This window comes from Aplysia californica, unplaced genomic scaffold (assembly GCF_000002075.1).
Source record: "Aplysia californica isolate F4 #8 unplaced genomic scaffold, AplCal3.0 scaffold00902, whole genome shotgun sequence".
NCBI lineage: Eukaryota > Metazoa > Mollusca > Gastropoda > Aplysiida > Aplysiidae > Aplysia > Aplysia californica.
In genome coordinates, this window is record NW_004798172.1 from 234,167 (window position 1) to 245,398 (window position 11,232).

The window sequence follows — 11,232 nt, forward strand, 5'->3', positions numbered from 1 at the left end:
TGACAAGGCAGTCAAAAGATATTTTCCTTGAAGATATCACGTAAAAGACCTAGAAACATGCTCCGGACAACTTAAACTTGGAGCTTTAGAAGCAGAAATTGATGGAGACCTTTCTAGATGGCTTCACATTTCTTTTCAAGCATCCTAGAAAAGTTCAGTGAGAAATGTCAAGTGATAGTTTTGTAAAATTGAACGTAGAAATAAAATCAGGCACAGATAACACAAACAAGAAAAACTGGAAATCACAGATAGCTTGCACAATTTGCCATTCCGCGACTGACACCTCTTCTATTTTTCATTATCGATTAACCCAAATTATGGACGTGTTGAACACATTGGTCATTCCCCGGCGTGTTTGAGTTATCCGTGCCCAACTGTATAAATGATTTGGTCGTTTTTAAGAACAAGCGGGCTAACCCAGATTTCGGGGTTTTCCAGAAATATTGACTAACACCAAAAGTGGGCATTGCCCTACCTATAGGAGAAGTGTGGTTTCATTGGTGTGTATGTTTGTTTGGTTATAGAGAAAACTCTCCTTGTCTTTTAAAGAAACTGAACAAGGTGCAAAAACTTTACCTTTCGGATTTCTCAAAACAGCATTTTTCAGGATAGCCCCCTTGTGCTTAAAAGCGACCATTTAAAAACCCTTCCCCCTTCCACACAACTTACACAATTTAGGAGTCACAATGTTTCTACCCTGCCCATAAACACTTGATAATGAGGAGAACTTTCCAAGAATCCTTTCCATCTAAGTGTCAGCCCCTAGCAGCAACTGTCCTGCACTTCTATGTGTTTCACAATTAGCCCTTACAACGTTAAGCAAGAAAACATTTGTCCCACAAGATAACGCAACCAGGAGAGGTTAAAAATACTGAAATATGATTTGGTTGTACTTTTAAATCTACTAGGCATCTTGAAAGCATTGTTCAAAAGCTAAATTAACTTCTGCTTCTACTATGCTTTAACTCTTTATCTCCAGCAAGGCTCACGGTCTGAACCACTGTGCTGGTGAGCCGCTGACAGTGGCTCGGGCACATTCCTTTACGCTGACTTCGACATCAAGTTACTTTTCAGCTATTGCCTCAAACAGGTCTCTTATACCGAAAGTTCATTAATTAGATGAACAACTATCAATAGAGGTATGCTAGTTTCGATTTAATGACCCATTTAATTATGTTTTTGTCATTTTTAGATTTAGCACCAAAAAAAGTAGTGGGTTTACCCCCCTCAGAGATAAAGAGTTAACTTTTATTATCCTTCCACATTGCTCTAAATACAGCAAACAAATAATGATCCACTTAATTTCCGTATCTAAAAAATAACTCTTCCTTAAAAATATAGGAAGATAGTTCCTAAGCACTCTTTCTAAGGTTTGAAACAGAGGAAGAATGAAAAACAGTATTGAATGCAAAAGCCACCAAAACAACTTGAGACACCGTCCACACCTGCAGTGATCCTGACATTATTTTGTGAAAATGAATTATTAGCATGTCGAGGAAACACAAGTTTAACATCCACAGATGTAAGTAGTGCACACGAAGCCAACAGAAATAACTTTATTCTACGAGACATTAGTTGCACAGCCCACTACCACTAACACTTTTGAAGGAAGACATGAAAACGACGACTATGTTTTGCTTACATCAAATGAATGGCACTGAAATAAAAGGGGTTTGAGAGTAAGGGCATCTACAATGTAATAAGCAATAGATTGAAAAGATACATAATTCTGTTTTACAAGCAGTTGACTACAACAAAATCAATGCATGCAAACAGAAAAGGACAAGTTTAGAATTAAATAATCAAAGACAATTCCACCCATAAGGTTTGACTATAAAAGTACCAAGGAAATGCGGCTCGGCAAGAAAAAAAAGCAAAAAAATATATCCCCATTTCCCAGATAATTAATTGTTCTGAATTAATGTTATTGACCTGTGCAATATAGGGCTTACCATGAACCCAAAGTCATCTCTCCTTTAACTAATAGCAGCTTTGTATCTTTCAGAAAAAAATCACTCTCGATAGCGAAGTACAGATTAAAAAGGAGGTAGAAGTATGTTGAATTCTTCATTGACTGCAAAAGTTTTATGTCCCCATTGCATGGTAAAGGGGATAGAAAGACGGGCTATTAACCAAATGAACACCGGAACAATCAGCAGATGGACTCTGAGAAGGATATTGGAGCAGGGAGCGGAGCACGTATGGCAATGCCCGGAGTGCTAGGCTGTTGTTCCCAGGATCAAGTAATCAAGTAATCAAGAGACGCAATTTACTAATCTTTAGAAGGCAGGCTGCTTTGGCCTTGACTGTCAGCAGACTGATGGAGATATCAATCATCATCATTGCCTTTCTCACCCTTCATGACGGAGATATGCATCATCATCATTGCCTTTCTCACCCTGCATGATGGAGATATTCAACAGAACCTTTCCCCCACATGAGAATTGAACTCCTACCCTTTTTGTGTGCAACAACGAGGAGCCTCCCCATTACAGCAGATGCCAGTGCTGCATTTCTAGGATCAAATGAAGAAACCTAAATCCTGAATCTTTCCAGATAGATGCACTCAAGTCAAAGATCAGCATCATACTGAGATACCACAAGGGAGCACTACAAAGCTAGTAGCAAGGAAGAAAAACCTTATGGAAAGACCAAATCTCCAGCTTACCTCTCTCTCCACCTGGTCAGCATGCTTGACTGTTGTGAAGATGAGATCGAGATGTTTGGTGACAAAATCTTTCTTTGTGGACTTCCGCATGATGATGCCTAAGCACTTGAAGGCAAAGTTCTGATCGGGAAAAACACATGATATTTTCAGAGCCAAACAAGAAAAACATACAGAGTTTTATAGAAGGAGACAACCGTCCCAAGGTTAAAAAAAAAGAAGACAATATCATATCTGATATCTGATATTGTGCAAGTCTTAAGGTCATGAGGATGAAGATTCTGTTGAAAATTTATACTGGGCGTAAATCATGTCTCTTAGACTTAGAAACTAAAAGCTTCTACATAGATTTTTTTAAATCATAAAATGTTCTACAAAATGTCAATATAGAAAATTACTGGTCATAATAAAAAAGCCAGTGGCTGGAACACGTAAGCCGAAGTTATCAACAGACCCAAAGATTAACTTAGGCACAGTAGGCCTGTACCTCAGCCAAAAAAATTCTGAGGAAGAAAACTCTCCGCTTTCTTTTTCGTAAGAGTTTTACGCCACTTGTAAAACAATAAAGTCATATAAGTGCCAAAGATTAGAGGTGTTACAAGGAAGTAACAAACACAAAAAAAGAAGGAGGGGAGATAAAGACGATAGATGTTTGAATGGAAAGAAGAAGCAAACCACACCAGAGCACCCGCCAACCACCCATAAACTCTCCAGCATCCTCCAATAACAGAACCGAGATGATAATTTCCGAGAAGAAACAACAAATTATTTTTCCCTCCACGTCAGCCACGTTCAGAGCTAACTGCAAACAGTAACCCATCAAAATCTGACTATTCTCTCTCAATCTCTTTCTTACCCACAGTACAACTTAATACTGAACTGTGACAGTGAGATTGTGGGTTAGGGGGTTCGAGCCTCAGCTCCGTCTGACATTGTCTCCTTGGGAAAGACACTTTACACAAATTTCCTATTTGGCTCTGTCCTTTTGAAGATTGATGATAAACTCAGAGGTCCCACCTCTTAATTAACCAAATACTGTTGACAGGGGCATTAACCGTATTCCATTTCACTTTTATTACTTTTGAACCTGAAATCTAAACCCTGTTTAAGTTCAAAGTAAGGTCTGTCCTGCAATGCAAAGACAAAATGTTACTGGCAGGTACAGAGTGGTACTTAGGTATTTATTCACCCTCATCAGCCTGTGCGATTCAAAGGTAAGGTTCTATACTGTTGTACGTAGAAGACTGGAGTGTCATTCCCATGTCAGGAAGTTACTACGTGGAATACCTCCACCTGTCTTCTGGGATGCACTTTTCTCTCAGCCCCTGTTGGCAAGGACAGGTAATGGAAACAGTCCTCTTCCCCCCTCTCCCCTTCCATCATCATTGTCATCAAGTGCCAGATCTGAAACAGACATTGGCGATCATGGTTCTCCAATCATCACCTTTCATTAATACTTAAAATTTAGTTGTTGGGAGGGTAAAATAAATGCAATGATCTACTCACTCTCTCTTCCACATAGGAAGCATACAGGGACACCTGGTGACCAAAGGCTTCGCCTAGCTCTGCTGTCCACTCCTCTGTGTCCACTACATCCAGGCTTTTGGACAGCATCTGGAGGGAAAAGTTTTAGTTTTAGTCAGAGTTTTGCAGCACTCGCAACATAAACAGGTCATAAAAGTGCCAAAGATTGTATGTGATACTACTGAGTACCATACAAAGAAAAAAGGAGATGTGATAAGGACGATAGATTTATTAGAGAAATGAAGGAGCAAACCACACCAGAGTGCCTGCTAACCGCCCACCTAGAGTGAGTAGAAACACTGAAACATATAGTTACAGTAAGTGTTTTACGGCACTTGCAACACAATAAGGTCATATAAGTGCCCAAGAGTAGAGGTGTTATAAAAGAGTAACGTATACAAAAAAGAAGGAGGAGAGATAAGGACGATAGATGTTTGATAGGAAAGAAGGAGCAAACCACACCAGAGCACCCGCCAACCAACTACCGAAAAAGGAGGGGAGACAAAGACGATAGATGTCTGATTGGAAAGAAGGAGGAAACCAGACCAGAGCACCCGCCAACCACCCACAAAAAAGGAAGCTTACAGACACAATCATCATCAAATGCCAGATCTGTAACCGACTTCTGCGATCATGGTTCGCCATTCATTCCTTTGCTTGGATGCTCTTACAAAAGCTATTCTATCCCGATCTTTCAGTGTCTATAACAGACACAAATAGCATGATAGACAATCAAAAACATCCGACGGCAGTTGAAAAAAAAGACCTATCAGTGCTACTTTCCAAGCATTCCAAAGCTAAAATTGGGCATGGTCAAATTTCCAGAATTTACTGGACTTCGGTAAAAAGAAAAGACAATACAATCTGCAACAAAGAATAAACAAACAACATACAGATAGAAAAAAAAAGTACCCACAAGACAACATATCATGCATAAAGAGGTATGCCATTTGCTCAGAACATTCCATCAAGAGAGTTAGTTTTAGTAGAGGTTTTACAGCACTTCTCTGGCTGATACTTTTTCAACTTGACTTAGAACTGACAAACAAAACCCAGCTGTGTTGTTACTTCCCTACCTTACAATTACAACGCTCTCTCTGCTCAGTACCTAGTTTTGAGAAATCTGATGTCAAAAATTTTCAGTTTAACAACCTGTCAAGCATTTTTTAATGCAATTCTTTGAATATGTTGATAAAGTCTCTGAATAATCCCACGATTTTGATAGAACAGATAGAACATTTGGTTTCAGACCTCTTGGTCTTAGGAACTCAAAATGGCGAAAAATGTCAGATAGAACTTTGTAATTCTCAGGCAGCAACTTATGACAAAAAGCATAATAGCCACACTTGACCAGGAACGTACTGTAAAAAAAAAGTACAACATATGATCAGAACCACTAAAAGAGAAAAAGAAAAATGACAAGAACACCCACAAATGGATCAACTCACAAAGAAAAAATGAAAAAATACCTTCAATAACAAATCCTCCCAGTTTTTCTGCGACCAAGTTTCTTTTTCTGAATCAGCTTTTTTGGCGGTGCCCTCCTCCTCCTCCGTTTCACTGTCAGACGAGTCTAGACAAACAAATGTTGAATGAGCAATAGAGATTATAAGACTATATTGTTGTTTCAGTAGTTTCAGTAGGTTTCAATCAACAATAGAGATTATAAGACTGTATATTGTTGTTTCAGTAGTTTAGTGGTCAGGCAGTCAAACTCACAAATGTAAGGTGCCCAAGATCATGTCATTCAGAAAGAGACTCCAAATAAATTTTCTTACTTTGCGAGTTAGAATCTGCTCTAGAACCTGTGGTACTTCGCTGGCGCACGCAGGAGACCCAAGTTTGATTCCCATGTGGAGAGAAATGGTCGCTTTTAAGCACAAAGGGGCTATCCCGAAAAATGATGCTTTGAGAAAATCCAAGGTAAAGTTTTTGAACACTTATTCAGTTTCTTTAAAATACAAGGAGAGTTTTCTCTATAACCAAATAAATATACACACCAATGGAACCAAACTTTTCCTATAGGTAGGGAAATGCCCACTTTTGGAGTAGGTCAAGATTTCTGGAAACCCCCGAAATCTGGGTTAGCCCTCTTGTCCTTAAAAGCAACCATATTGTTGCTTCAGTAGTCTAGTGGTAGAGCAGTCAAACTCACAAACGTAAAGGTGCAGGTTCATCCCAATCTGTGGCCAAGATCACTTCATTCAGAAAGAGACTCAACAGAAATGTTCTTACTTTGCGAGTTAGAATCTGCTCCAGCATCTGTGGTACTTTGCTGTCGCACGCAGGAGACCCAAGTTTTTAAAAAGCTTTAGTAGAGTTTTTACGGTGCTTGCAACACAATAAGGTCATATAAGTGCTGAAGAGTAGAGGTGTTATGAGAGAGTAATAAACACACAAAAAAGAAGAAGGGGAGATAAGGATGATAGATGTTTGATAGGAAAGAAGAACCAAACCAAACCAGAGCACCCACCAACCACCCAAGTATCAATGTAAAAACACTACATTTAAATAATAATTTGAATTTAAATTTGAGAATCAGCAATTGGCTAAGATAGTGAAAGTTCTAGCCAGTATATTAGCATTTGAGCACCTTTAAATGTCATTGAGCCACGAAAGTTTCCATGGAAACCGAGAACATTTCACAACATGAACAAGTCTGTCTGGGTTATCATACAGTGCAACACCCACAGAGCCTACTTTTGAGCAGAGACACGCTATATCATTGTCCTCTATAATTACTAGGATTAAAGAGCAGCGAAACAAAATATTTGGAGCGATGGGCAAAAGAAGCTGAAAGAGTAGAGTATAGGCTTGTCTTGTGAGTACACGAAGCAGCATGGTTGTACCCTTTTCACTATATTATATTTGAGACTTTTTAGTTTTAGTAAGAGTTTTACAGTACATGCAACATAATAAGGTCAAATAAGTGCTGAAGATCAGATACGTTACAGGAGAGTAACAAACACAAAAAAGAAGGAGGGGAGATAAAGACAATAGTTGCTTGATAGGAAAGTATAAGCAAACCACACCAGAGCACCCCCCAACCACCCACAATTGAGACTTTGAGAAGATAGTGAAGAAGCACTAGTAAACCCAAAGCTCTGTTATCTGAAAAGACCAGGCAAGGGCAGCTGGGTCCTGCAAATTAGAATGAATTTTTTTGTGGTCAATTATTTTTTCTTCAAATTTTCCTAAATACTATGGGAAGTCCTTCTTTTGAGGCAAAAATTGATAGTTCAAGAGTTTATCCAGACAGCTGAAAACATGTGATCACATATGTGCAACAACATTTGAGCATTTCTCAGCGACGTATTCAAATATTAAAAAGCAGCGGGAAATAGAATACCACATAAAACAGGAGTCCTTACATCTTAGATCAAATTATGTTCACATTAGATTCTACGTAAAAAGATAGACTTTAAAAAAACTTGAGTAACATGAATATTATATGATACTCCAAAAGTATTATAGTGCTGTCAAAAATTCGTGGCGGAACTTAGTGTCAAATATCTCCTTAACTATTGAACATAAATTCTCCAAGTTTTGCACAATGACTTTTATCAATTTGTCTTAACTGATGAATATTTTTTCAAACACTTGCACACTGTATTCTAGAACATTCCTTAATAATTACTAATAAAAAATCCCAGTCGATGGTTTCTACAGATTTTTAAAAAGTTTACAGCTGAGGCAATATCGCTTTTAAAAGCAAGTCTGTCATTCTTTAAAAATCGCGACGTTATGCTTATTGAACGCATGTTTTGAGAAACTTTAGTGAGATAAATGTGTTCACTACAAAATTAATTTCTTGTAACAAGTTTTGCAACAAAATAATATCATTGATGAGCTGTACATAGGCCATATATGTGTATGCAAAATGTGTGTGAGAAGGGGGAAGTGCTGTGAACAATCCCATTTTCCGTGTGAAGGAAATTTGTAGTATTTTATATAAATTTATGAAGAAAACTTTTTTAAGCTAGCCTCAGTTGTTGTGTTAATGGTGAGTGGCAGTAGGAGAGCTATAGATTGTTGGTGATGTGAAGTGCAAGGCCACCAGTATCCCTCTGGCAGAATAATACCAAAGATAGTAAATAACAAGATAGTTCACTCAGCCAAAAAAGTGTCCGCGGAATTCCACTCATTGCTTCAGATGGCGCTGCAGTCTTTGTTTTGAAGCTCTCTTTCGTTTCTCCAGAAGAATAGGAATAGCATCTCCTTACGTGCGCAGATCGACTGCTGTTCATCAGCTGTTCGGGTTCTTTCTGTGCAGAGTTTTAGGTTTTTCTATTTTAATGACCTCTCGTCTCTCATTTTAAAGTCAAAATAAACGAAGAAAACAGTTGCCTCTTCCAAGAGGTTTTTTCTCAGCGTAACCATTTTAAAAAAGCGTTCTTCCGAAATTTGAATTCTTATTTATTCAAAAACTTGTTAGTTTCTCTTAAATTATTTTCACACAAGTAGGGTGACTCTATTCGCAAAGAGTGTGCATTTGCGAAGAAGGCACCACCGAATTTTGAGGCCACTTTTTTAATTGGCTCAAAGAGAGGAGTGAACCATCTTGTTATTTACGATCATTGATAATACTGCAAAACAACTACAAGATCAGGTGAACTAAGATACTCAAAAGTGTAAGGGAATGGGAGAAGAGATAAAATTGGAGAGGAAGAGGAGGTTGGGGGGGAAGGGGGGTGGGTCATCTGTTGGTATGAAGGGAGAGGAGTGAAGGTGAGTACGTAATGCAGCAGCGCTAGAAGTAATTGTATATTAAAATTAATGAACTAAAATTTCACACTTATTATTCCATAAAGAATCCTAACTCTTAACTTTTTTTCTAGCTAGATCATATTGTCATTGTTGCAAGAAAAAAGCATCCCTCTGTTTGAAAATTCTTTACAAGGTGAGCAAAGGGAAAAAAAAGGAGTTCCTCACTTTTCTTGCAACAGTGATGACATACGTGGCACAACGCAGTGGAATCAGGAGCTCGTCAATTTGTGGGTATATGGAGTTATTGATATAGCTCTAAAGCTTGTTCATTTGCCTTGCTTTTGATGAAAGAATTACCCATTTATCTCGAATACATGTCGAGATATTTGTGATTGATTGAGATGGGGGGTCGCCTGGTTTCAGAGGTAAAATTAGTGAGAAAATGGCTGCCAACGTTTCATAACTCACAAGGTCCAAGAGTCCAGTGAAATTTACAATTTGCATTTTGTGTGCCTTTAATCAATGTTTTTCAATATAATTCACACTAAAAAAATTTTCTTAAATGGACATAGAACATAGAAGGAATTGAGCCAAAAAGCAAAATGTCCAAAATAATTGCCAAACCAGCGGAAAAGTGTCAGTTTCTTCACTTTCATCATTTTGACGAGTGCCTGAATTCACCATGCTGCCTCACAAATACATAAACATACTTCTCTATAGGGAAAATATGTGTCACGTCACGGTGGAATCTGGCGGTGTTCGTCAAGTTTTGGGGATATGGAGTTATTGATATATTAATCTTAATAAAGCCTGTTCATTTGCTTTCCTTTTGGTGAAAAAAATCAACAACCCATTTATCTTGAATAGAAATCGAGATATTTCTTAGTGAAAGAAATGGGGGTCGCTTCGTGTCAGAGATAAAATTAGCGTACGAGAAAATGGCTGCCAAAGTTTGGTCACTTTCAAAATTTGAGTGTCCTTGGAAACTGTAAATTTACATTTTTTGAGCCTTTGTTTTTAAGCCTTAGATCGATGTTGTCAGCAGAATCCACTCATAAATGTGTTTTTTAATTAACATATATAAGATTCTGAACCCATTAAAAAAATCCATATAGATTACACAACGGGTAGAAAAGTGGAGCTTTCTTTCATTTATTTTTGCGAGCGCCAGATTTCACCACAACGCCACATATTTGTACATAAATATATCATTGTGGGAGCAGCTCATTAACAGCTTTTCTTTTATCCTTTTCTGTTCCCGCAGTGAAGACAGGGCATGTTACAGAGTCAGAAATTATGATAAACTTTCCTTTGCACACAAACGAGTAAGAATTCAGATCTTGTACCAGTAAAAAGAAGAACATTTGGGAAGCGTGCTGACAAAATGAGTTACTTCTCGGACTCAAGAATTATGGAAATAGATACATCACGCTTATGGGTGAAGTTTTTACAATTTATAAGTCTGAAATAATAAAAGAAATGTTATAGTTAAAGAATATGACATCAATAGAAATTCTACAAATTTGACCTTAGTGTCAAATTTTGGCCAATATCTCTATTTGTGGCTTGCGAAAAGTAACTGATTTTGTCAGCACGCCTCACATTTGTTTTGTCATTTTCAGGGAAAAAAGAATAACTGGACATGTGGGGATAACACAGCCCAGGAGTATATCTAAAACAAAAAACAAGGAGAGCAAAATTAGGTCATCGGTAGATACAGGTCACAGAGGAATCCACACATGGCTTTAAAAGGAAGGAAGAAAACATCCTTAAAGTAATGACGATACAATTGTTTTATTAGTCTAATGGCATGAGTGGCTGTGAAATGGTGAGGTGTACACACATAATTGAGCTTAATACCTTCATCTTGGAAATCTTCTCGAGTTGTCTCTAAGAAAAGAATGATACTAATTCAGGCCACATTGCATCACAACATTCAAAGCGAGACGGTTTTTTAAGTTTTAGTTGAGGTTTTATGGCACTCGCAACTGCAGAAGGTCATATGAGCGTAAAGGGGTGAATGTCAACAGAGAAGTCCTTACAGGGAATCTAGCTTACTCTGCTCACCTCTCTAGCTTTAACAGCACAAAGTTTGTTTTGACTTTCAAGAAACCCCGGAAATAGTGGGTCACAAGAGGGTGTCAAACATACAAAAGAAGAAGAGGAAAATTACGATAGTAAGGATTAGGAAAGAAAAAGCAGCAGTTCTCTGTTGTAGTTCAGGCAGTCATGAGCATGACATTGTTGGATGAGCCTATTTACAATTCCACTGTGCATTAGAACGAGAAATGACCGCCCTTTGGGAATGGCCTAAAGACACTTCAGTCAGTGGCACC

At 38.1% G+C, this 11,232-nt stretch overlaps 1 protein-coding gene across 4 annotated transcripts in view; it reads right to left on the reverse strand.

Moving 5' to 3' along the window:
• LOC101848925 (maestro heat-like repeat-containing protein family member 1) overlaps window positions 1-11,232 on the reverse strand; it is a 72,277-nt gene that overhangs the window by 33,854 nt on the left and 27,191 nt on the right. For 2 of the 4 annotated variants that reach the window (XM_013089230.2, XM_035972913.1), the window contains exons 17-20: window positions 5,659-5,762; window positions 4,172-4,279; window positions 2,669-2,788; window positions 1,643-1,657 (exon numbers count right to left, since the gene is read on the reverse strand). In XM_013089230.2, the coding sequence (XP_012944684.1) occupies window positions 1,643-1,657; window positions 2,669-2,788; window positions 4,172-4,279; window positions 5,659-5,762 (347 nt within the window). The remainder of the gene's footprint in view (window positions 1-1,642; window positions 1,658-2,668; window positions 2,789-4,171; window positions 4,280-5,658; window positions 5,763-11,232) is intronic. The other 2 variants (XM_013089231.2, XM_013089229.2) reach the window with 1 other exon arrangement.